Source organism: Periophthalmus magnuspinnatus, chromosome 2, assembly GCF_009829125.3.
Source record: "Periophthalmus magnuspinnatus isolate fPerMag1 chromosome 2, fPerMag1.2.pri, whole genome shotgun sequence".
NCBI classification, from domain to species: domain Eukaryota; kingdom Metazoa; phylum Chordata; class Actinopteri; order Gobiiformes; family Gobiidae; genus Periophthalmus; species Periophthalmus magnuspinnatus.
Genome location: NC_047127.1, coordinates 12629798 through 12656992, shown reverse-complemented (window position 1 = coordinate 12656992; position 27195 = coordinate 12629798). Strand labels below are relative to the sequence as shown.

The 27195-nt window shown below is 36.0% G+C and overlaps 1 protein-coding gene across 3 annotated transcripts in view; it reads right to left on the bottom strand.

Annotated features, from left to right (window-relative positions):
- The window catches only part of nbeal1 (neurobeachin-like 1), a 66447-nt gene that overhangs the window by 10510 nt on the left and 28742 nt on the right, over positions 1-27195 (bottom strand). For all 3 annotated transcript variants that reach the window (XM_055228301.1, XM_033979896.2, XM_033979913.2), the window contains 36 exons: positions 26600-27171; positions 25786-25918; positions 25164-25283; positions 24273-24582; positions 24114-24199; positions 23627-23716; positions 22816-22996; positions 21987-22120; positions 19665-19824; positions 19125-19227; positions 18270-18429; positions 17901-18059; positions 17383-17542; positions 15956-16044; positions 14041-14640; positions 12734-12909; positions 11917-12205; positions 10951-11259; positions 10313-10462; positions 9763-9920; positions 9333-9457; positions 7751-7877; positions 6863-7011; positions 6280-6413; positions 4959-5060; positions 4588-4683; positions 4373-4497; positions 3690-3830; positions 3189-3319; positions 2980-3089; positions 2432-2549; positions 2119-2216; positions 1900-2016; positions 1347-1436; positions 934-1043; positions 179-351 (listed from right to left, as the gene is read on the bottom strand). In XM_055228301.1, the coding sequence (XP_055084276.1) occupies positions 179-351; positions 934-1043; positions 1347-1436; positions 1900-2016; positions 2119-2216; positions 2432-2549; positions 2980-3089; positions 3189-3319; positions 3690-3830; positions 4373-4497; positions 4588-4683; positions 4959-5060; positions 6280-6413; positions 6863-7011; positions 7751-7877; positions 9333-9457; positions 9763-9920; positions 10313-10462; positions 10951-11259; positions 11917-12205; positions 12734-12909; positions 14041-14640; positions 15956-16044; positions 17383-17542; positions 17901-18059; positions 18270-18429; positions 19125-19227; positions 19665-19824; positions 21987-22120; positions 22816-22996; positions 23627-23716; positions 24114-24199; positions 24273-24582; positions 25164-25283; positions 25786-25918; positions 26600-27171 (6085 nt within the window). The remainder of the gene's footprint in view (positions 1-178; positions 352-933; positions 1044-1346; positions 1437-1899; positions 2017-2118; positions 2217-2431; positions 2550-2979; positions 3090-3188; positions 3320-3689; positions 3831-4372; positions 4498-4587; positions 4684-4958; positions 5061-6279; positions 6414-6862; positions 7012-7750; positions 7878-9332; positions 9458-9762; positions 9921-10312; positions 10463-10950; positions 11260-11916; positions 12206-12733; positions 12910-14040; positions 14641-15955; positions 16045-17382; positions 17543-17900; positions 18060-18269; positions 18430-19124; positions 19228-19664; positions 19825-21986; positions 22121-22815; positions 22997-23626; positions 23717-24113; positions 24200-24272; positions 24583-25163; positions 25284-25785; positions 25919-26599; positions 27172-27195) is intronic.

Here is a 27195-nt window from a genome sequence, read left to right as displayed (position 1 = left end):
TGCAATATTCTGCGATTTTCTGTACAGCGTTGATCGTGTTGGCTGCTGCCTTGGCCTGCAGGTCTCTCTTAAAAATAAAGGCATGAATACCAAATAAATACAATATTGTTCTTGGGATAAAAAGAACTATAACTATAACTATAGAAATATATATCTAAAAGTGGTCTAGATTTCATACCCATGTGTCGTATGTGTTGTCCCACAGTTTTGGCCTTGACCAGAGAGGTGACACGGAGGCTGTTGTCCCAGTGTCCTCCGCTGAACAGCAGTTTACCATCGTGAGAAACCACAAATAACCCAGCAGACACCTCCACTCCAGGGGCGAACGGACCGCACAGGAAACGCTGCGTCCTGTTATGAAGATTTGACATAAAAAATAATTAAGTGGTGAAAAGTACTTGCTGAAGCACTGGAATAGTGCTATAAATATATATTTGTTGAAAATACAATGTTTTCTATGTCAGCTAGACATAAACTGTCAAACTTGCTCTATTCTGACAATCTTACAATACTGGAATGAGATTTGTGTATTTATGTGTTTTTTGCTATACATTATTTCAAGAGTTTTTTTCATGTAATAAAGTAAAAATTTGTTCAACTAATGGTATATGGTCAAAGCTGTTAAAAAAAAAAACAACTTATAAAAACTCCCATCTGGTTTCTCAGAGTTGTGAAAAGTGCTTATAAACTCATCATGGTGAATAAATACAATGCTCGGAATAAGGTAAGTGAGGAATAACTTTAGAGTGCTGCAAACCGTTTAAAATGAACTAGTTCTGTTCTTCATGTTTTTATGTAAAAACAGGCTTTAATTTTCCAAATGGTTAAGATTAGGTCCCCATTTTTCTGTTACCGTCCATAGAACTTGAAAGGTCTAGAGTCAACTACATAAAAAGTTAGTTTTGTGAATATGGTAAATGTTTTGAGTCTTACTTGGGATTGGAGACAGTGGGGTCCTTGATAAAAGTGAAATAGTTGGAGATGTTTTTGTTGTAGGGAAGCCAGCCATGTGTCCCGAACATGCAGTTCTGGCTCACAGCAACCTGAAATTAAAAGAGTAACTAATTATGTAACAATTGACTGATCTTGCATGTGGGTTTTCAAACACAGCTTAGCATTTATAGCCAAAAATATATATAGATTTTTTTAGTAACAGTTGAAATATATCATAATGACTAGAATTACCTAGGTCTAACAGGAACTTTACCAGTAAAGCAACAGATAAGTTAATTAGGTAAGAACCAGGACTAAACCAAGGTCTGACTCCAATTATGAAGTTTAGAGAAGTTGGCCAAAAAATATGATCTATGTGCTATTTAGTAATAATTTTGTGACCATTGACTTACCATTGTGTCTGGACTTCCTTGTGTGATGAAGGAGTGAGATTGGTTTTTAGGCACCACAACTTTTATAAGTGGCACATTGTCACTGATGCCCTGAAATAAATGAAAATAATAGGAAAAAAATTTAATATATGTGCTGTAACTTGTAAAATCTAAAACATAAGCTATAAAAATGAGTGGGGCCATTTATGTATTTTAGCATTGATCTTGGTTCTATATTACCACCTCCTCTTCCTTTTAAAGGGAGCCTACTATCCAATAATGGTTAAACTTTTTATTCTTGGGCAGGTAGCATCTCTGAAAATGCAGCGAAACGTCTTCACTCCTACAAGATTTGTCCAGTTGACAGATTTAACTTCGTTGTTTGCTATTTGATCCAATCTGGATAAAATTGGGTGTATCAGAAATAAACCAGGACTAAACCAGGACTAAACCAGGACTAAACCAGGACTAAACCAGGACTAAACCAGGACTAAACCAGGACTAAACCAGGACTAAACCAGGACTAAACCAGGACTAAACCAGGACTAAACAATTTGATTGAAATGTCACTAACCTCAACAAAGAAAGATTTGAGGTCACTGATTTGTTCGAACATATTGACAGGACTTGAGTCCAGCTGGGCCTTCCTCTTCTCCACTTCTTCCTGAGAGAGACGCACAGGATGGGGCTCCTACAAATGTGATGACACCATAATACAGACAGGTCAAAACAAAGGCCACAAAACACAGCTGAAATGTGAGGCTGGTTTAAATGTTAATATTTCTGAGTGTACTTTAAGTAATTGGCACGGCGTCTGTCCAAAGTTGCTTATCATTCCCTCCACAGCTTTACGCTCTTTTTCGTCAGTAATGGCATCAAGATCGACCGCTCCTAAAGCAAAAATATTACATTTTTAATTGGAACAAGTTTTATGACAAAAATGGGACAGCAATTGAAATCGAAAAAATATATATATAATGAAAGTATATCATGAAAATTGTGACTGATCAATATGTAGAAATAAAATGTGATTCTAGCTTAATCAGTCAAATATGAGTAAACGTGGCGATTAAATGCTTTCACATTTGTAAAGGAGGAAATTGTACCCTCATAAGTGCAGTAGTAGAATACATTGAGGGCCTCCACAGCGGCTGGTCCTCGTTGTTTATATCCAAAAATCAGATCAATCCACTCGTGAAGATGGGCCGACACGTACTCCGACTCCTGCAAACATATTAATACATTTATTCAATACAAAATGACTGTCTGAAGCACAGATGTAAAGCTAGAGGTGGGGATTCATAATATTTCAGGACATTATCTAGAACAATTAGAACTACAGTAGAGCAATTGTGCAGACCTATTTTAGACCTGGTTTAGCCCTAGTTTAGACCTGGAGAATTTATGCTTTAGACCTGGTTTGGATCAGCTGGTACTCTATTTTTTAGGTGGTACTTGTAGAAAAAACATACAAAATCTGAAACAGGGTAAGGTCATATTTCTGCTCATTTGTGGTTCATTTTACAGTCTATTCATTTTTGTGCAGTACTTGATCTTAAGCCAGGACATTTAACAAGCGTGTTTTAAAAATATGATCCCCACCCTTATGTTGAGCTAATTTTAATGTGTAAGACAGAAATCAAGACTAACTCACCAGGGCTTTGCGATGCTTGTAGATAAAATCCTCGGGAGACTTGGCCCATTTCGGCAAAATAACATCATTGACCCTCTCTTTGGAGATCTGTAGTCGACCCAGATCAAAACCTGCAATATTTATCAAAAAGGGGACACAAAATTAAGAAAATTAGGTTATAAGAACTACAGTTTATGGCAAAAAGTAATAAGAAAATGATTTTATTTTACCATTTTGGTTTTCAAGGAATTCAGGGAAGTAGAAAAACTCCGGGATGAGTTCTTTCACATCGTTGGGATTGTCCATAAGAGTCTGCCATGTTCCCGGGATGGAGTGAAACTGTCGATCCGCACAGTCAAATCTACGGAAAGCCCATAAGGAATCAAGATTTTATCCATAAAGCTGTTTTTTTCCCCAAACTGTGCTACATATTACTTTACTTATTAAAATGTTAAAAAAAACCACAACACAATTGAACAAAAAAAAAAAAAATGTATGTTTTAGTAATGCATTAAAGAGGGGATATTACACTTCTATGGGGTATTAACTGCTAACACATAACATATTTAGCTCACTGTGTTACCTTTTATGGTTTTGAAAATGCTATATTTGCCAAAAACAAGGTATTAAAAATGTGTAATTAATTATTAAACTCCAAAAAGGCGATTTGCATAATACCACCTCTTTGACGACATTTTTTCGATTCCCCGTCCGATATTCTCCATGCTTACCGTCCGCTCTGCAGTTGTATGTGCAGAGAGGTGAAGGGCTCCACTCTGATCAGGTAGTGCATGACTCCAGCAGCGTTCGAGTAGTGAGTACCATAATGGAAGCGGTCTATGGTGCCTGTGGGGTCTTCAAAACCCTCATACCTAAAGTAAACAAAACATCACAAATATGGGAGCGGTGTTCAGTTCTAGAGTTGACATAAAAATGAAATATTAAAAAACAATCATTACAATAATTAAGTACGGAATTTACTTTAATTCACTTTGTCAGTTAGAAAAACATTCATACAGGATGTAGGCAACTTTATCAATCAAAATTTCAGATAAAAAAAAATTGCATTTCCTTTATCATTTCTAGATTACAGATACATTTCTTCTTTTCTTTCCTTTCTAGATTACAGTATGTAACTTTCTGAAGGTGGAACATCTGATGCATAATTCCATAGAAATACAAACTTAAAAACATACTTCATAACATAGATGACATAGATGAATTTTATGCCCTACTGTGGAATATTATAGCTAAAGGAACAATATCTCAAATCCCAGTTTTCCAATAAATATGATCAAAATGGAAAAAAAGAAAAATATACTATTTTTGGTTCATGCTGACATCATAAAGCATGATCTGCAAATCGTTAAGTTTATAATTATAGTTCTCATGTAAAGGAAAAATAATAACTTACTTTTCCCTCACGGCTTTTGCGTTGCGTTCATTGACGACAGCGATTGGTTTTGAAAGATCCCTGAAAACTCTAGGGTCTGACAAATCCAGTTCCTCTGATGTGTAGTCAGCAAGGATCCAGGGAAACTAAATGAAATGAAATATATATATATAACAAATAGAAAATGCATCTTTCTTTAAGTTGTTTTGGGATAAAGTGATAAATGAAGGACTTACGACGGGGTATTGGGCGAGGTCATTGTATGTCCTGCCTGCGATAGTGTTGAGCTGCATCAAGTAGTCGAAGTTGGAGATCTCTCTGTTCACCCATTTCTGTAAACAGAGATTATAAGCAAAATAAAGGTTGGATTTTGTTGTTGATGTTTGCTCAAAAACATTGAAAAAATCTGGTAACCAAACTAAAAACACACCAGTGAATTAGATTACACCATGTCTAAACTAAGACTAACCCAGATTTTCTCCAGGACTAAATACTGCTAACAAACGAGCTTTCTCTCTATTCTAAAAGAGAGAAAGCATTTAGATAAATAAATAAAATGTTCATTAGTAAGCCAAAGTGAATACAGACAACATAATTTCCATATTACCTGTGTTAGCCCAGACGCCTTGAGCAGTTCTTGTGGAGAGCGGGTCCCATATAAACTGAGTGATCGCAGCAGTAACATCCGACTGTAGACTTTATTTCTTGCCTGTCAATAGAATATACATTTACCTACATTCAATCAAAATGTCAAATGAAAAACTGAAGAGCCAGATGGGGGCAAGAGCCAAATCTTCAGGGCCAGATTTCCAATTGATTACACTTTACTTAGTCATGAAATATCCAAAAGTTAAATTCACAAATGTTGAACCTGATCATTTCGAGTAGTGACTAGAACAGGGGTGTTCATTACGTCGATCGTGATCTACCAGTCGATCGCGAAGGCATTTTGGGTAGATCACGTCCCGTCATCCATCCAGTCACATGACTAATATACAGGACAACCAGTCAGATTACACCTGACTCTAGGTCACATCATGGGCACTGCACACGCATAAACAAGCGCGAGTTAGCTTAACCCTATAGCGTCAGATCCTATAGTCGCCGATAGAGCGCGGTTGTGGACTTTCCAGCAGCATAACTCCGCGCCCAGTCATGCTCTCATGTAAATTCAAACGGCGTCTCAAAGCGGAGGCATGGGGCTATCTAAATATTTTACCGTCATTACGGTAATCTGCCTCTGTTGTCCCTCGAAGGTGACGAATGACAGCGTGGTGCTGCGGGGATTTTCCCAGTCATTTATTCGATGCGTAAAAGAAAAAATACGGATGGATGTGTAAAATAGAAGTAGATGTGTGAAAAAATGCAGTAAATTCTGATACTTCGTTTAACATGATTTTTATGGCTATAAAAAAAAGACAAAACCGTAATCAACATGATTAGCTCTGTTATCGCTTTCAAACGAAAAATGCAATTTTACTCCTGGCTGGCTGTCAGAAGCTACTGCCCGAACTATGCATCCCTCACTGATTCCATTCAGTGCAAGTCAGAGCAGTAATCATCATACAAGTATGAACATGTAGGAGGTTCAATTGTGTTGTGGTATTATCTCATGACGTTGTGCAAGGTACATCAAAATGCACTGTACATGTAAGAATTCATAATACATTTACAAATAAATATGTGTTTAACATGTTTGTATTAGGTGGTAGATCTTTCAGACACGATCATTTTAAAAGTGGCTCACATACTGAAAAAGTCTGAGCACCCCTGGACTAGAACCTAAACTAGACTGTTATAATATGACAAATATCCACATTTGAACAATATTCATTTTACCTGCCTCCATCTGTATTAAATATGGTTGAACTATAGAATGTTGTAATTTCATGTGAGAGCCAGGGATAGGTGTACAACAGTCCTTTTACCTCTTTTTTGAAGTTGAGGAAGTAGTTTGTTTGGTCGATGAGAAAAATTTCCAAAGCAGAACGTCGCAGGTTGTATCTTCGCAAATGGACTTCCCTGATTTGAGACAGTGGCCATTTAAAATCATGACCAACTCCTTCGAAAAACACAATTAAAACAATGTTAATATAATTCAAACAACTAGAATATTTTGAAATATTTGTATAATTATATAAATTTTTTAGTAAGTTACAGTATGTAACTTTCTGGATGTGGAATGTCTCCAGCATGATTCCATGGAAATAAAAAGTTAAAAGTATACTTCGGAACATTCTTCATGGAGATATAAGTGTTATGCCATACAGTGGAAGATTATAGCCAAAGGAACATTTCCATAGAAATAAGCTGGTGGAGGCCCTCAGCCAGACCAAATAAGAGTCAGGTTTGTGGAGATGCAAGCCCTCTCAGAGTAATGATGCATGTTTTTCTAACTTTCAGTGCAATGAACACAACCAAAATGAAAAAAAAAAATACATGCTTATATTTTACTAGATTTTTTTAGCAGAAAAGTTACACACTGTGGCTTTAATCTGCAAGTACCCTCACCTTCCTCTTTTTCCTGGCTACTGTCATAGAAGTAAATATGTTGTGTCGTGAGCTCCAGTCGACCGGTAACTACGTCAACAATAGTCACCAGTTCACAGTCCTCCCAGAGAACCAGCTTCTCTTTCTGACTGGCCTCCTCCAGCTCAGCTCTGCAGAGAAGACAATCATTTAACATTATGTTTACAATTTATATATATACTTTTATTCATAAGCAAGTAGTATTTTAAAGATGCACAAGTTTTTATATTTTTTTTTATACTTTTAATTTGTCTTTTCATTTTGAGCTGGTAACAGCAAAACATTTGGCTTCCAGTATTGATATTGGAAGAATATTTCTTCTGTTAAATATATATAATGCTTTATTTATTTGGGTTTTGTAATAACATAAAATAAAATATGCACATGTTTAATATTATTCTTTTCAAAAATTTCTCATGAACATTTTTAAACAATACTAGTCTTTGGTAGATTTCTTGTAATTAACCAGTATTCCAGGATTTTTATGATGAGTAAACAACATTATAACATGATTAAAAACTTGGAAAAAAGTAACACCATGCATGTACTTCAATTGGGTTTCACTGTTGGACTTTCAAACATGCAACTCCACTTATGAACAGCAGGAGGCGTTTACTACTTCAAATATTCCAATAATAACTAAAATCCTCTTTCAATGCACAAATCTAAAGCTTTTCCATGGATTTCAGAAGAATTATGAAAACTTAGGACCGTTGAGATAGCAGTTAACAATAGAACTAAATATGAAATCTTTTGAATTGGAAAAAGTCCTCAAAATGTTGCATATAACAAGAAACCCACAAATATTTGCTTGGTAGATTGACATCATCAGATCTATTGACTAAACCTTTACAGTTTTAAAAGACTGACTGGTTGTTGGCAGTGGTGGGGTCCTCTTCAGGCAGCTCCAAAATATCATCTTCCAAATCGCTCACTTTCACCTGCTTCACTGCCTCCAGGAGGATAGACTCAGGATTTACCCGTTGGTGATGAACACCTGAACGCAGCACAAGAGACAAGGCATGGAGCAAAATTACAAGACGGTGACAGCTGATATCACAAAGGTAAATAATATTCAACAAGCATGACGTTATTGTTTAGCACGGTTGTCAATTATTGTCAAATCATATTGAGTTGTGTGTCGAGAAACAGCTAAGTATGGAATCAACTGAGGACTGTACAATGAATAAGGAAATTATTGTTACAAATACTATAGCAATATCACCTTAAGCAATATTGATATTATTGATATTACATTATTTACATTTTATTTACATTTGTATTTACATTTACATTATTTACATTTTATTTACATCTATGTTATACAAAAATGACCTGAGCTTTAAGCCATGTCATAATGTTACGTCCTCAAAAATATACAGTACAATATAGTTTTAAAACAGTCGAGCACTTCCTATATTGCCACATGACATCACAAGGTGGAACAAAGTGTTTTCAATTTGTAAGAAGAACACACCCTAAATATGGAGGGTTTGTGTGTTAAACATGTGTGAATAAAACAAAACACAACTCCAGGTATGTTTTTGATGAGGAAAGAACATTATAACATAGATAAAAAAAATATGTAATAGTAAGAGTAGTATTAAAAAAGCATAAAATATAAATTCTGACTTACAATATGCAAAAAACGTAGACTGATTGTGGTTTAAACTTGATATTTTCTGCTGCAATATTAAAGTACAAGTATTCTATTATATGGTCGTCTAAGAATCAATACCAACAATCAAAACATAACAGGAATCAATAACTTAATATTAACAAACCACCAATCACTTTCATTCAGTCAATATGGAGACTTTACGTTCTCATTTTGTCTACCTATTTGAATGGTGTGAAGAGGATGAAGTATTAAGTAAGAGTATTTTCAAAAGTACTTAATTAAATTGCAATTCAGCTTGTAATTCAATCTATCAAACTCACACTATTAAAAAGTAAGCGAAGGTTAATGTCTTAGGACCACCTCCAACTCTGTTCTTAATATGTCAGTTTCAATCAAGATTATAGTCCATTGAAAAGTACTCAATGCTTTCAGTGGGGCTCAGCAATATTATTAATCATAGTAATCATTATCATTACCGTACTCATTTTGACCATATTTTAGTTTATATCCCTTTAATCAAGACTTTTATAAATTTTGATTTTGTTTTTGATAGTAATATTTAGTTGGAATGGAGAATATATAAAGTTTACATAAATTGCATGGACTTATGTTAAAAAAGACTAAGATCATATCATAGTAGCAAAGGTATCAGAGCTAGCCATCTGGACACTGTTTTTGAAATGAAGATGTTTCAACTTCCATTTGCAATTTGATGATACTGGTCTGACACACAAGGATTATTCTCTCAAGCACTAAGCCGACTCCTGTCTATTACAATGTTTTTGAAATGTATTTATAGTGACATTCATTAAATTTGCAGTGTAATCTTACCTAGATTATCCCGAAGTGCACTGGCCTCTTTGTGTGGGTCAAAGTTATAGTTTCGAACCAGTTTTAACCTCATCCGTGAATAGTTTTCTGCACTGGATACACGCCAGTGCATTTCATCCTGTTGCCTAAAAAACATACAAAATTAATTGATTATAAACTGAAGCTGAACAATTTTGGGATAATATCTAACTGCAATTTACTCTCCCAAGTATTGTAATTACAATTGTGATTTAGTTCAAATTCAAGAATGATTTCACAATTCAGGAGCTTTAAAAGAGGCAATATGCAACTTTCTGCCACCTATTGGTCACATCTATGGACCCCTCTATATAGCAATAGCAGCAGAAACAAAATACCTCTAACTGAAAAAATGTAGTCTTACTGCTATGTAAAGTATATGTGTTAAGTTAAAAAGGAATTGACATTATACCTGTCTGCCCATGGCCCCCTCTCACAAACCAGGCCTCTGCGGGCTGCCTTCCACTGCCTGAGGGTGGCGCTGTTCTGGCTGTGCTGTAGCTTGAGCATACTGTTGTATCTTAGGTTTTCTTGGCGGCTGCGTCGTGAGAATGGCTCTACAAACTGCTCCTAATGGGACAATGAAAACAAATAGATAATTCAGTTTAATGAGAAAGATATTATTTCTTTTGTATTGACAGTTTGCAGTGACATTACACTGGGGGGGTCTGCATGTATGTCTCTGGCGGAATGTTTAGCAGTTACCATGGTGACACAATGCACACTTTAGCAAATGTTAGCTAGCTTGTGACAGTAATTTTCTGTGAGATGGGTTTGCTTAACAGCACAAATCAGCTCACCTGTGAATCTGAGTTTGTTTTTTGAAAGCTCAGATTAAAGTCTAAATTTAGTAGCAGAGCTAGAGTAGTGCTCCCAGTTAGTATCTTTTTCCCGGGAATGTTGATGACATTAGCTGCAAAGTACTAATAATAATTGTAAAGTAATTTAAACTACTATCTTACCTGAAATCGGATCTTGCTTTCTCCCCTCTCTCTTTCTCTCTTGTGCAGACTGACCATAAAAGTCTCGTAGCATTCCTTCCAGTAGAGAGCCATAGTTTCATGACCTTGGCTAAATGTTTCTATCTCGTACTGCTTCATGTAGGGAATTATCTGTGGGATAAGGAAAAATAATATTACGATCAGTCATGAAGCAAATCTGTGCTTAGTCCAGGTTTAGTACTGGATTCAGTCTATGCCCACAAACAGTTCTGGTCTAGTTCTAGATCACTTCTGGTTCAGTTGTTTTAAGACCGGATTAAATCATGTAAAACTCCTGGGTTTAGTTCTTTATTAAGTTTCACTCTTCATTCAAGAAGTTCAAGTTGATTAAGTTTAGCTCTTTTTTTTAGTTCGAGTTCAATAATAGTTTAGTTAAAATTGTAACTGTTGATTTTTTCTACCTGTGTTTTTATTGGCAAAAAAGCCAAACTACTAAATGAATACCCTAACCAAACCTCCTAACTCTGTAATTAAGTAGTTACTAAGCCTGAATCATTTTTAATAAACTATTTAAATAACTATGAACTAGTTTATTAAGTTGATTATTAAGGCCAATTAAGGTGCAGTTATTATGAAGTGTTACCATATTTCAAACTCACATATTTATCGAGGTAGACGCGCCATTCAGGTGAACTACAATAGAGCCTGAAGTCCTCAAAGAAGGAGGGGCTGCCATTGGTGTCTGGAAGCTGGGGCAGGTGGAGCTCCATGTAGAGGAGACGATGAACTTTAGACAAAAGAGTTCGTAAAAGAGGAACCAGAAATGAATATGTCTCTTCTGTTTTCTCCTGGATGGCACGTCTCAGGATGCCCTCCACTTTGCCCAGAAGGTAACAAGCTTCGTCCTGACTGGAAATCTCTTTGGTTTGGAGAATGCCATTTAGTTTAGCAGTGGCCATCGCGCACACCTGGAGGGAAAAAAAGATGTTCGATAGATAGATTATAAACCCAAAAAATGTACATGGCTGCACATTAAAATATGGTTAGTTCATTATTTGAAAACTAATTGTGCGTTAGATTTTTTAATTACATAAACTGGACAATTCTAATGAAAAGTTAGAAATAAAAATTGTAGAAATAAACAAAATAATTGGCCTAAACAATAACAATTTGTACCCCATTTGTTTTACTGAGGGCTACACAAAATGATGATGAAATTAAAAATATAAAACAATGAGAACAATGTACAAAGTATCATCTGATTATGATTTAAAGTTGCTGTATCAGATTTGTTTGCATCTAATTACAAAGAATCAGGAAGTCTGCCGTTAGCATGCTAGTTGTTGTTAGCATTACTGTCACAGAAGCATTTATTGTGGTGAATAGCTTGGAAAGGTAAGTGAGGAATACTTTTGGATCACTCTAACCAGTTTAAAAAGAGCTAGTTTATTTTTTTGCTGTCAAGTTTTTTGCCTTTGAATATTTTCAGTTTGATCCTCATTGCCTTTGTTTCTATTCTTATTTTATGTTTTGTTGAAAAAATAAAATAAAATAATAAAAAAAAAATGTATAAAATATGCAAAAATAGCACAAAAAAAAACAGGAAAATGAATGACAGTACTCACATCAGTATCCTCTTGTGCCATGAACCCAAGCAGGAGCCTTAGTCCGACTTGAGATAACTGAAACCACTGCGTCCCGGCTGAGTACCAGACCATTAGACTGTCCATCAAGGTCACGGTCTCCTCCAGGACTCTCTCGGTCCACAGAGCCGGGTTTATCAGCCCCTCCGCCTGGAGGAAATCCTGGACCATATGCAGGAGTCGAACCGCGTTCTCCGTGTGCTGAGGTAACGTAGCTGCAGATGCCTCACGATTGTCCCCCACGGCCCACTCCAACATACGCTCCATAAGGCTACACAAGGGGAAAGAAAAGGAAAAAATAGTTTGTAAATAGTTGTGTTGATACTTTGCAGAGACATCACGCTGGGTGGACTTCATGTATGTCTTTAGAGGAATGTTCAGCATGGTGACACAAGGTACAAATTAGCAAACACTGCCAAGAAAGTTTAGATAGTTTGAAAACTCAAGAAAAACATACAAAATGGATTTAAACAACATATTTTCAGGAGCCTGTGATCAATAAGAGCGTTCATGGTCTGATTTAAGTGTTGATTTTCAAAAAAAAAACTGTGAGAGTGACTAACTGTAAAGCTGTTGACTAATGCTAGCTAGCGTGTGACTATGTTATTTGAGAAGAACTTGTTGTGAAAAATGAAGATGCCTTTAATGCATCAGGAAAGTGAGGAATACATTTGGACCATACAAGATACTTGAAAATGATTTTTTCCCCTTTTAATCATCACAATCTATATAAATATTACAATTTTACCGCACCCATGTTCAAAACCATACATGCATGTATTTTTTTATTTTATTTTACCCGAGTTTGATTTGGTCAACGGGCTGTAGTAGTTCGTTGGCTGTTCCCAGTTTAGTGAGAGCAGAGAAGACCTGTCCTCTTTCTACCCAGGCAGCATCATCAGAGCCCTCCACTCCTCTCCACATCACACACAGAACGATCTCCAAAAGCATCGAACACAACTCCTCCTCTGCACGCTACAAGCAAGCAGGGAAGACATAGAATTATAAATAAATAGATACTAAAAAGGTACAATAGTCACTTGTATAGATTTCAAGCCTTTATCAGTCAGGTCATCAGTTGTGTTAGAAAGTAGAGCTGGGTACCAATACAGTACAGAATAAAACTGTTAAGATTCTCTGTCTTCTGTAAATCTGTATTAGCCAACTAATCGTTTTATTTATATTATAAGGATTTATATGGGTCAACAGCATAATGGAGTTGGAAAGTTAATGAGTTAGCTGTAAAAAGTTATATTAAACTCATTATTCACAAGTTCAATCAGTCTTTATATAAATACATCCTACATTGTGCTGTTTTTCTACATGAACTCCTGTCCAGTTGTAGTCACGCAGCCTTTTTAATTGACCAATCGATCGGACAGACATGTCTTTAGTCAACGAAAACTTTTTTTTTTGTTGACTACAGCCCTAGGTACTGGTGGTGCCAAAACAAATTGGTATGTAAAATGGGAAAGAAATGACATATTTCTTTTGATAACAAGGTTTCATGCCTTGGGTCCTGGGACTGAACTATATAAAATTACTAGACTAAGTCACCACAAATAAATGATAAAAATGTTTTTCTTCAAGGAAATAGTATATAATGGTAATGTAGTTCTAGATACAAAAAGAGGTACTGAAAAAAGTACTATTCTGTATCTAGTACTAGTACTACACCATCTAGTACTAGGACTCGAAAAATTCTGAAAGGTAAAAGGAGAGAAAAAAAATAATCTACACTACAAATATGGACATTGCGGTTTTTAAGGTATGATGTCCAAGACAAATTTCTCCATTTGCAGATAAGATAAAGGCTTATCTTATCTTATATTAGATAAAAAATATATTGTGTATAGTCAGAATTTGGTTTTTAAAAAGCTGATAAAAAAAATAAAGGGTACAGAAAATTGCTGTGTAATCTTTGGACCTTAACCAAGATATGTACAGGCAGATTTCTGATACAGAGAATATCCAACTATTATGGAAATCTAAGTCTTGTTTTTACTTGACAGTAAAAACTAAACTAGTATCTTGTCATAGCTTAGGCTCAGTTAAGTCCTGGTTTATTTTAGCTTTTCTGGATAATACGTGTTTTGTTTATCTTACCTCTGTGTTGTTGTAAGACTCTCCCAGTGAAATATTATCACTGAATAGAAAGCTGTCTTCATTTAGGGAAGAGCTTGGATCTTTTTCACTGGAATTTCCCGGAAAAGGCTTGGACGTTTCTATCGGTGACGGAGTACTGGGCATGCTACCGGGAGTCTGCGTACCGCTCTCCCCAGCATCGAAGCCCTGAAGGTGGGATAAGTCCAGTGTCAACCCCCCTGACTTCCCCACTACCCATGGCTTTGGTTGGATGTGTGGTTCAGTTGATGCAGACGAAGAGGGAGTATCCAAAAGTGAAATAACATCACCATTTTCTAAACTATCAACAGATCGAGTGTCTCCTATGCTAATTCGGTCATCGTCAAGTCGATCCAATCTACTATTACTTCCAGTTCGAGTCCGTTTTTCAAGAGGTAACTCCAAGCGGTTTGAGTTGGAGTTTCGGCTCAAGTCCAAGCTACAAGTGCTAACTGTGTCTGCGTTTTTGAGAGTTAAGGATCCATCTCCTCTCAAATACAAGCGCATTAAAGTGTCCTGCCAACATTGCTGTCTCGCAATCTGAATTGCAGCATCCTGGGAGGACTGCAGCAGCTGGTGCACCTAAAACAGATAAGAAAGTATATAAGTAATTATATGGCAACAAATTGAGTTTTCAGTCATGATATTGATACTTCGGAGTGACATCACCTGGGTGCCACAAATACAATTTTATAATCTGGTGACAAAGATTTATACTCACACCTGCACCTGTTTTTAATGTTTTAAATGGACTTATGTAGTTATTTGTTTTGTTTGTTTTTTGTTTGTATTTTTCTGTATTTGAACAAAGCACCCATGAAAAGGAGAATCTGTGTGCTCACATTAGGCTTTCCGTGTATAAATAAAGATAAATGAAATCACATCAAATGTATGTCTACGGAGGAACGTTCAGCAGTTACCATGGTGACACAATGCACACATTAGCACAACCTGATAAGTTTTTAGTTTGTCTGTCACAAAACATAGTAAATCGATTTAAACAACACATTTTCAGAAGCCTGTGATCAATACGAGCGTTCATGGTCCTGTTTAGGTGAGAGATGAGAGTGACTAAATGAAATTGTTGGCTAACGCTAACGTAATTTGATGTGTGAGAGACTTGTCTAACAGCACATACCATCTCGGCTATTGTAGTTCCAACTAAGCCAGTTCTTTCTGGTCAGATTGTGTAAAAATAAAGCTCAAATTAAAGTGTAACACTGCCTCATACAGAGTAGTGCCTCCATTTAGCATCACATCTCCAGGGAATGACATCAGATGCAAAGTAGCCTATGTAGTTCTTTGTTTTGTTTGTTCTTGTTTGTATTTTACTGTATTTTAACAGGGTGTTGGCACTCATCAGACTCTCCCTTTATAAATGAACTTATATTAAATTTAAATAAAATCAATATTCAAAATGTGTTCACGTGACACCACAACAATGAAGAATCTTAACACTGAGCTGGAGACAGGTCAGAATTCTATGGTGGGATTTGGTGTCAGATTGCAGATTTGTTGACTTGGTTTATGGTTAATTTTGTAGTATATCAACATGAAACAATGGCACAAAGTTAAATTTCTTCTCTGTCTGCATAAATACACCAAAGTGAAATTATTTTTTCATAATACCTTCAGACAGAGGTGCCATTATTCAACCTCAAAGATGTAATTGTTGTCAGCTGAAAGGACTTTAAGCTATAACATTAAAATGGCAAGTTTGCGGAGGCAATCTTGAACAAATAACGATGAGACCATAATAGGAAAAAGTGTATTAAAAATAAGACAGAAATTGACAGTAGGTCCATTTAAAGTGGTGCCTGACATTAATAAGTTATAATAGACCTTTCTTCCTGTATTTAATTGAATAAAAAAGCTTTTACTGAGCGGGTCTCCTTACCCTTTTGCAGACAATCAGGCGGACACTAGGACCGGCCCGGTGAGTGAGCTGGACCAGAGCCATCAGGTCTTTGTAATTCACATTATGATCTAAAGAAAAACATAAAAATTTGTTCAGAAATAGGGCTGCAAGATTAACCACAATCAAATCTAGATCACAATTTGAATGGACACATTTGTCGGATTGCAAAGACGGCAATTTTTGAAGTACCACCAACTACAAAATCTCCCGTCTTATTCTGCATAACAAACACGTTCTGAAATGTAATTCTTGTATTAGTTGTCGGTTCATATTTCAGTCTTTTTGTGAATTCTTCTAGACAGAATTTAAAATGTGAACTGTGAAGATTAGATATTTTCCCACACATCTTTCAGCCCTTTTCAGAAATGTGTATTATATATGTGATTATAGTACAGTGGTAATGGTAATATCACCATAGAGAATATTTGGCACTACAACTAGCATTGGTTATATGTGTAAAGTAAAGATGAAGAATAAGACCAGAATTAAACCCCATCAAGGATTAAACCAGGGGAAGCCCACGTCCCACATTTTGAGAACCACTGTATCTGTAATAATGAATAGGACAGTCATAGTTCTAGCTCACAGCATTAAGCCCAAGATCAGTGAGTTCAATGATATTAAATATGTCAGCTGTAAAGTATAATGTACATGGAGGTTCATTTCTTAAAACGTTCTTTGGCTCAGGGCTGCACTGGAGCAGAACGTAAATCAATAATGTCAAAACTGAATCCAAACCATTGAGAAGCACAGACATCTGGATATTGCCAGGTTTGTGTTCAATTGAATGCATTTGTACTGTAAGATCACAGTAATAAAAAACATTCAAACAATGGGCAATATGGGTATTCATACTATTTGTGGTAAGGAGATTTGGTACATGGAAGTCTATTTCCTATTATTTAAAGTCATATCAACAATACATTTCTTTGCAGAAGAACATTTTTATAAGCAAACTGTCATTAGGTTTGGCGGCGCTCGACTCGCTAATGCGCATTCATTTTGGCCCAAGACACAATTTTCACAAGACGAGACACAAGAGAGACGAGACAAGTTCATAAATAAAATAGTGTGATTCAGATCATAATTTTGGCCTCACTGTTTTAATTGAATTGAATGTCTTTTGCTTTATAGCCATGCCTATTGGAACAACAGTTTTTCAAGAGGTGTCTCTTAGCAAGGTTGACCCTTGTAGTCCAAACCAAATGTTAATACATAATAATAATGATAATAATAATAATAATATTTTTACCCATGTGTGCAAAATCTTGTAGAAATGTATTTACAATTACAATTAGAGCTTGATCTGGTGTAGTCTTGATTTAGTTGTGGGTTTAAGTACCAGTACCAGTGTAGTACCAGTTTTTATGTGGTGATTGATGCTCCTTTAATGTCAAAGCACTGACCTGTGTGTAGGATCTGGTTGAGGAGACACCGGATCAGAGTGGGAGTGATGTGGAGGTCGGAGAAGAGGAGAGAGAGTCCGGAGTACCCCGCCTCCCTCAGCCTCAGACGCTGTTTATTCTTCTCATAAACACGGTCACAGCGCAGCATTCGCTCAAACAACTGTGGAACCAAATAGTAAATAAGTACTTTTATTTAACCACAAGGGGAAATTATTTATGTTTACTCAGTTTATTTCATTCACTTTTTAAAAATGTATTTACTCAATTTTATTCACTTAATCTACTTAACTCAAAAGGTGATGTATCTGATTTTTACAGTCTTAAAAACAAGAAAAAATGTGAAGAACTAGTTCATTTTAAACATTTTGCAGTGGTTCCAAGTTATTCATACTTATCCCTTATTATTAGACTTTATTTGGTTAGATCAAATTTTTGACTATAAAACTGCAAATAACATTGAATTAGAATACAGTTGGGTACTCGTAAATATATAACAACAATAATACATAATAGTTTACCTTGAAGACCAGCTCCCTGAGGCGGTCTGAGTGCTTGTTGTTGAGGAGCAGAGCGTAGCATGAGTCTGCAGCACTGGGCTCAAACAGGAGCAGGAAGAGCTGATCCCGGGACAGACTGGTCTGAAGGAGGCTCAGTAACAACTCCAGTAGTCCACACAACTAAAAGTATACAATATACAAACATTTATAATGCAAACATGTATAGAACATATAAAGAAAATAATATGATATCTTTGGAATATGTTCATCCCTTAAATTATGTCAGCTGACATTTTTTTTTAATCAAGATGATTGGTATTTCTAGTAATCATTCACTTTAGTTAAGTTCCAGGTTTTTGTTTTATGCAGTAGTTTTACATGTTTACTGACCTGCTCTTCATCCCCAATAGCAGCGATGTATCCCAGCATGCTGTGCATCTCATCCTGTGACATGCCTTTTCCAATGTAGTATTTAATGAGCCCATAGAGGGAGGCTCGTATCGTGCGGATGTCATCTTCACTCAGATCACCCTCTTTGTTGCTGTTCCTCCTGAAGAGAGGGCAAAATTTAGAAGGATAAAATATACCTGCATATTATTGTAGTTTAAAAGGTCACTATGTAACGTTTCTGGTGCAGGTCTGCCACCTGTTTATCCCCATGGAGATGTTATTTCAATAAACTCACATATTTATAACTTAGAGCTCAAGTTACATCAGATCTGTGTAGACGTGACCCCGCTCACAGAAATGCATGTATTTCAAGCAATAAAAACACCAGTAATTTAATACATCCAACTGATATAGCTTAATACTAAACTCTGCAGGCAAAGCAATAGCTACTTCATGGATTTGATTCTGATGGAGTTAACCAGTAAATAAAGTTTTTTTTACAATTTAGTTTGAATTTAATTTTGTCACTGTTAAAATGTGACAATAATTCTAACATTTTCTCATAATGAACAGTCCTACTGTCAGCAGAGTAATTTCTTATGTACTGTGCAAGTTGGTAAGGAATAAGTCAGTGTAATTATTCAAAGTATAATCAAGACAAAAACTATCATTTCTAATCATAAATGACCAGCGTGGGTCTATTGGAGGCGGGTGGTTTGACTAGGTTTTGTATTTAATTGCAATGATTAAAATTCTGTATTGTTTCAAATACAGGAAATGTGTATTGAAAGCCATTTTGTATGGTTTTTTTTAATAAGACTAAATCAAAGTGAATCCAATACGAGTACGTCTTACCCATAATAGAGACGAGCAGCATCAAGAAAGAACTGAACTCCGTATTTCTTCCTGAACTGTTTCCTGTTGTCTTTGATGACTGTGGACATGTACTGAATATGACCTGTAAACAAAAGCACATAGTATTATATAAGCGGCTTTGTGTTGGATCGTTTGTTATGCGGTATGAATAAATTATGCAAAACAGAATTCCCACAATGTATTTCAGTTTGTTTCTTTGAATTGTTGCTTTGATAATATTTTGCTAGACTAACTACAACTAACTGACCAAACTAAAACACCCAAAATATTAAAATTCAATGTTGTTTTAAGATGCTAATGTTGCGTAGAATTACAGCAATAAAATACTGCAGAAGAAAAAAGGTAAATTAATATTATAAGAGGTTAGTAAAATTGCATTACATTACATATTACAGTGGACTTGAAAGAAATTAATCATAAAATTATAAAATAAAAAGATTAATTAAATGATAACACTATATGGTCACCAGTAGCAGTATCAGAAATCATTAACTGATACAAAAATAAACACAGCAGCACCTATTCTTAGTGGGAAGTCTCCTTTGTTCCAGATGTTGAAGTTGAAGAGCAGATGTGAGTGGAGCTGTTGCAGCAGAGCCTGGTTCTTCTCACACGTCACCTGTTCGATGAGGAGCTGCATGGCCACCAGGACACTCACGTCCACATGACCCACAGGGAGCTAGACACAAAAGACAGGAGAAGACAGAGTATATAGATTATAGTTAAAAATGTATCAGGGGCTGAGTGAGAATCTATAAAGTTTACAAAAAGTACAAAAAATAAGTATAGAATCTAAAAGTAAAAGTATAAAGTCAGTGTGGATTTGAAAGACTTGGACTTGGGTAACACTTGAGTCACATATTTGATTACTTGAGACTTGACTTAATAAAATGGACTGACTCAGGACTTGACTTGGATGACTTGATGTTTCTCTTCTCGAACAGGTGTCTCCCCACTTTTTTTTCAAGAAGGACCATTCACAAATAGGGAATTTACGATATGGAATTTTAGTGCTACGTTTATTATGAGAAAAAAATACCACAACTTAATGATTATTGACAATTATTGACAAAATGACATAATAAATCCTTTCATTTCCATTTTCCATTTTGTAACTTGGTTTATGAAATCAACTTTCTATATTATAAAGTAAAGTTGTGTTGATATAAACAGCCAGATAGAAAAAAAAACAACTTTATAAATAGAATAGAATGAATAAAAATGACTTAATTTTTATTATATTGTGATTATTGTAATTATATTGTGACCTGAATAATCATGATTATTGATTCACCTATTATTGTTGACATCCGTATTCACAAAAATCCTATAAATCACATAAATAAACAGGCTTCAAGTCAAAGAAAAGCAAGCACAAGTCAAGTCCGGATCCAAGAGTTACTTGACATGTTCAAAAAAAGGATCATATAATTTTGTACCAAGAGGTTTCCATAAATCTTTCAAAATAAATTTAAAGTTTCTTCCCCTCTGCCATTTGTCTCATGAACACTTTATAATATTTGCACAAAACTGGACACTTTATAACACCGGTCACTTTAATAAGTCATGTTTGCACTGTTGTTCTGATGCTGCTGTTGTATATATTTTTATTATATTTGTATGTATTTATTTTTATATTTTTAAGCATATCTTTTTTTAACTTCATGCATGCCCTTATTTGTATTTGTATTTATTCAGTGTGTTTTATGTTTTATGTTGCACATTATCACCAAAATAAGTTCCTAGTTTGTGAACTGTGTTCACAAACGATGGCAATAAAAGGTTTCTGAGTCTGATTACTATACAAGACCAAGAAGTAAGAAGACTTCTAAAAAAATATCCAGAAACTGCTAGAGTACTTGACTGTAAATCTTTATCTCTCTAGGCACAATCCAATTATAAAACCATTCTGTGGTTGTGATGTAAATTTAGAAGTGCAACAACAGACTAAACAGATGTTGTCAGCAAGCGATGTAAATGAGTTATGAGTTAAGATAAGGGCATACTCTAGCTGTTTGTTTTGAGTATCGTGATTTTAAAGGGAGTGGCTGTGTCTGGTGCAGTCTCAAAGGAGGCTTCAAATGTGGTACTAACACCCCTTTAACAAATAAACAGTATCATATCTTGGATCAAAATACAAGACGAGGGATATAAAGGATAAGAGAGAAGTTGGATCTAGACTTACAGCCTTAAGCTCATGTATTATTGTGCAAAAATGTTTGTAGAAATTTTTTTTGTAGACAAAGTAAGTGTAGTCAATGTATTTTTATTTATATGTGTTTTTCTTTCCAAATAAACTTACACATTTGCAGAAAGAATGGACAAAAACAAATAACAGTAATAACTGTTACCCTCTAACTTTAAATGTGGTATTTTTTATTCTTTGTTTACAACTAAAATGTATTTGATAAACGTGTCTATGTATAAACAGTGCTTACTACAGTTATTTCTTATTTAATCTGAAAATTATGAATAATATTATGAATAATGTAATATAATTAATAATGTCTAGCTACACTAGAGCTGCAAGAAAAATCAAATCGAAATTGCCATTTGAAAAGATGCAATTATCAAATCACAAAGGCTGCAATTTTTGTACCATAATTTCCTGCATAAATAATAAAATCTCCTGTCTTATTCTGAAAACAAAAAACAAAAAAACAGCTTACTCTGTAGTTTAGATCTGTGCAAACATATCACGTCAAATCTAATCAAAATCACAATGCTTGTCAGAAAAATTACAATTAGACATTTCCCCCAAATTCTTCAGCCCTGATTTGCACTCATGCTTTTGGTTATTTCTCTAAATATTGACTTAATAATAGCTGTAACTGGTGATACCTTTTGCAGAAGAGCTCCTAAAGTGCTGACTCCGTGTGTGTGGAGCAGAGTTTCCTGGTTGATCGGATGTCTTTGTAGAAAATGTTTTAGCACCAACAGAAAAGTGGCAACCAAGTTCTTCTCCAGTCTCGCCTCTGTGGGAGAAAGTTATAATTAACAATCCACATACTGGCCAATACAAGAATACTAATATGAATGAGTATCCTTCAAAGCCAAATTATTATCAAACTATTACCCTATCATGTAAAACAGAACATAAACCACACTTTCGCAGGGTTCTTATTAAACGTTGGCCAGCAGAACAATTACACTATACACAAAAAGACAACAAACTAACCTTGAACTCACAATCTTACATTCATCCAGTTCATACATTTGTAATCCAGTATCATGAAGACGATTTCAAAAAATGCTGACATGCTTGAAATTATGCTTAAAAAAGGTATATTAAGATTTTTTGATGTCCATGGGGAAATTTGTCCACTGCATTTGACCCATTCTTTACTGGCACAGGGGTTAAACTAAGAATCCATCTCAAGATTTTAAGCCAGGCCTGGTCATAAACACCTAGCTGGAAGATTAGCCTATATTGCATCTTTTAGGTTTCTACTATAGTCTATAAACTATAACCTTTCTTTCCTTCTTTCTATATTCTTTATTTGTCAGGGCGCTTTAAAATTAGATGCAGACAACATGCAGCTATTTAGACCCTGAGAACTTCTTTTACAAAATATCTGTACAGTAGCAAAACAAATTTTACTTTATTACATGAAAAAAAAACCTCAGGTACAGCCCCTTTAAGACGTTAATTGCAGCAGTATTTGCAAACCTGAAGCGCGGTTGGATGGCAGTATGACCCAGTCCCCTTCGGCCGGTGTAGAGACATCCGGAGTGATGAAGTCTGAAGACCCGGAGCCCGGATCAGAGGTCTGTGGATCCGGAGTTACCAGGGCCAGCTGCTCCAGGACAGGCAACAGCACTGGCAGTCCGCCCACACAGTTTATAACATCCTGACAAAAGACAGTTGGAAAAACACATTTAACATCAGGAAGTCAATATCTGTATCTATTAGACTTTAATAAATGACTCCACATAGGCCTCTCACAATAATTACTACATCAAATTGTTATTCAATTGTGTTTAAGATTTTATGCCTTTTGTTAAGTCTTTTAATATTTTTTTTTTTAACTTGATGTTGAAGTTTCTTATTCTCCTGCTGTTTTTGAACACTATAATGTCTCAGTTGAAATGACAGATTGTACAATAGATTATGGGGCTAAATATTTGTTGTGTGTACATTTTATTTGCAAAAGTAAAAAGTAGTGATTTTTGAAATTTGTTTAGTAATACAAGATTTGAGCTGTAACTTCTATGGCTATTTATTGTTGCATTCTGGTTTTGCTGTTCATGTCTTTTAAGAACATTGTACTTTCAAAAAGGGGCTTTCTGGGATTATCACACTTTATTTATTGCGTTAGAAGTAGTTTCAAAATGATCATTTATCGTGATTTTCTAGCAACTAACAAAATATATAGCACTTGACAGGCCTAACTCAATTCAGTGTTCCTGGCAGTAAGTGAGAAAATCGAATGTGGACAAATGTGTGGAGCTTTAGTGTCAGTGCGGAGTCTTTTGAAAACCTTAATGTCCCAGTTGACCACTTTGTTCCCAGTCAGACGGCCGTGCAGCGTGTTGGGCGACAGATCCAGACAGATGGGGTTCTTACACGCCTAGAGATGGAGAGAGAATGCCAGGTAATTCAAATGATGATCAAATCAATTCAAAACTTGAATTCCTGTGATAATAACATACTGTATTTCAAAACTATTTGTAAAAGAGGTTGAGGTTGTACCAGAATTACATAGAACATAACTAATAAAAGTTAAGTCACAAAAATGTTTTACGTTTATGTAATATGTAAAATTATGAAAGTGTTCTTCCACGGGTTTCAATATGATGAAAAATTAGGATTGCCGCCAAAGCAATTAACCATTTAAAACAAAAATAAAATATCTTTTGAAGGGTGAAAAGTCCTCAAAATGTCACCTATAACAGAAATCTGAAACCCGTGAATAGCAGCTAATAGGTGTAGCTTAATATAAAGAGTTACCATGAAGGGTAATTTACCTTTGGCGAATAATAAAGCAGCAGTTTAGTTGTGAGGTCCCCAATTTCAGACTCTTGGGCTTTGAGTGGAGATATGCAGTTTGGACCTACATAAAATAATTATTTATTTACATTATGATAAAAATTGTAAATTGTTAAGAAATGTAAAGACTAACTAACCCGCACTGCAGATGGCTTTAATGTGGTTCGGCTGCAGTGGTTCATGAAACACCATCACGCTCCCCAGTTGTCCCTGTAGTGAGGTCGGACTGCCCCACTCGCTGTCCTGGGTCCCAGCAGAGATCAGTTTGGTCACAGACTCAGGTTTGCCTCCCAGCAGACCCCCCCAGGTGTGCGGAGACAAGATGCCCCCCAGAGAGGAGCGCGTGGTGGGGGTGGAGGCGGAGGAGAAGGGGGGGTCTGGGATCTGGGAGGGAGGGGGAGTTGTGGTCCGGTGTCCCGCTGAACCAATGCAACAGGAGGTAAAAGGCTGTCAACAAAACAAAACAAAATATTTATTATTTTAATTTTTTTTTTTTCTTTCCTTGACTATTGAAAAACATCTTACCAGATTTTTATGTGTAAAAAAATGTCTTGCTTTCTGACCAAATGTAAATAAAGGTAGAGTATGTAACTTTCTAGAGGTGGCACATCACCTGCATGATTCCATGGACATATAAAGTTAAAACCATACCATACATACACAGAACATTCACTATGGAGATGGATACATTTTAAGCCATACTGTGGAATATTATAGCCAAAGGAACAACATTTCCATGGAAACAACCGGAGGAGGCCCTACTCCAGACCAAATAAGAGTGAGGATTGTGGAGATACAAGCCTGCTCACAGTAACAATGCAAGTTTTTCAATACAATAAACACAACCAAAATTAAAACACATGCTGTTTCTTTAGTCATAGTAGTAGATAGTGACTTTTCATTGTTTTTTTTTACATTATGAACCATGTGAAAAAATGTGCTTGGATTAATGAGTAGCAGGTCAACCACTCCCATTAAAAAACATGATTCCACTTCTAATCAAAGCAGCACATTCATTCAGGTCCTACCTCAGTCATGGTGGGATACTTGAGTGGTGCAGAGAGCTTTTGTTGTCCATCCACATAAATGTAGACCAGACTCTGTCCAAACGGCCTCTTTCCAGGCACATGCACCACACCAATACTGTGCTGTAGACAGAAAAAACATACATGTATTTAACCCTGTGTGAAGGGTAAAATATTACATTGATGTGAATGATGACTGCTGTATTGAGGAATGTATTTAAATGTATTTAATGTAACATAATTCAAAGGCCCTCTACCTTTTCCATGCAAAATTTGTCTTGCACTAGCATACTAGTTGTTGTTAGCTTTACAGTCACAGCAAAACTTTGCTCTGGTCTCTGAGAGTTGTGAAATGCACTTACTCATCACAGTGAATACATAGGATACTTGGAACATAAGATAAGTGAGAAATATCTTCGGATAGTAAAAATCAGGTACAGAACCTTTAATATAGTGCACTTAAAATATGGCACATTGAAAAACACAACAATATTTGACCTTTTCGCATTTTGAATCGTGCTGTGTAGAGTGCAAAAGGACTTGAAAAGGTCAATGCGTGATTCACTGACAATACAACGGGGCTCATAATATTAAAAATACATCTATAAATAAACCATAGCGTTACCCATAGAGAGTCGCAGAAGCAGTAGTCAGGCAGCATCACAGTCACATACTCCTTCTTGGTGCAGACGGCCACCACCAGGACCCCTGCTGCTGAGATGAACGCCTCAAACCCAGTGCCCCCCGCAGAGAAGAAACTGCACAGACGAGTACAATGCAAGTGAGAGAAAAATAATATACCGTATATATAACCCTTTCCAACAGATTTCAGGGAGACAATGTGGCACAAATAATTTTCACTTGAATAATTTAATCTTATTTAATGGTACAATTGTCACTTGAATTTTAAAGACGTCCTTGTATACCAAATGCTTATGAATATACAATGGACAACAAAGTATGATTTTGTGATGTGAATGTTTAGTCCATGTTGTTTTTAGACTCTGAGGGGCCATCATAGTCTTCTTTATTAATGACAAACACTAATGCTACAGGAAAATGAACTTGTTATAGAAGTTATACAGAGCATTTGCAGGATGACTAAATGTTTGCTGTTCACATAGTAATTAGATAACAAAACAAAGAAAAGATTGAGTAACTAGCGATTCCTTCTGTCGATTTTGGATCAGTTTTGACCCTGCAATTGTTCAAAATGTCAAATTATGTAACGATTGTGAGCAGTTTTGAAACAGTTACATGCATAGTGATGGGTGAATTATCATGAATTTAACAATCAGTGTTTTCTTATTATTATAGGCGACTATGGTATAAATATATGATCATTTATTATGAGAATTTTCTGAAGCAATATCTAATGCACTTCAAAATTGTTACTGTGACAGGCATAATGTAAACATGAACTAAAATGTATATTTTACCTGTAAAGCTGTTTCCTCTTGTCTTTGCTGGTGGGTCCGAGTTGTTCCTGGTCCAGAGAGAGCCAGGCCAGAAAACTGAACGCCGATCCAGGCCACCGCTGCACCGTCGGCACCGAAATCCCAGCCATCCCATGGGACAAGTCAAAATACTGCATCGCACTTTCTAACCCCTGCTTCCGTACCATCATCAGAAGAGCTCTCAACGCAGGTCCTACATACGGATGTGCTTGCGTTGAATCCGGTGGTCGTAACAATCTTAAAAACTCCAACAGTTCATTTGTACTTAGCGACTGCGAGCCCAAAGACCCTAGTAGTCCTAATAAACTCTCTCCGCACGCTCGGTGTAGTCTTTGATAGCGTTTCAAAGCAGATAAAGCACGCTTGACCATTGAGGCGTTGACACAAGTGGCACGGGTTTGGCGATTTAAGCAGCTGAGGCGTCGGACCCAGTCGGCGGTGAAGAGTTGAAGTTCACATGAATCGAGTTCAGGAAGCCACTGGACCAGAAGGAGAAGAGGGTCGACATTACTGATGCCCAAGAGACCCACAGAAGTGTGCTCTCCCTCCACCGCCTGGAAAAGTTGAGAGGGATATTT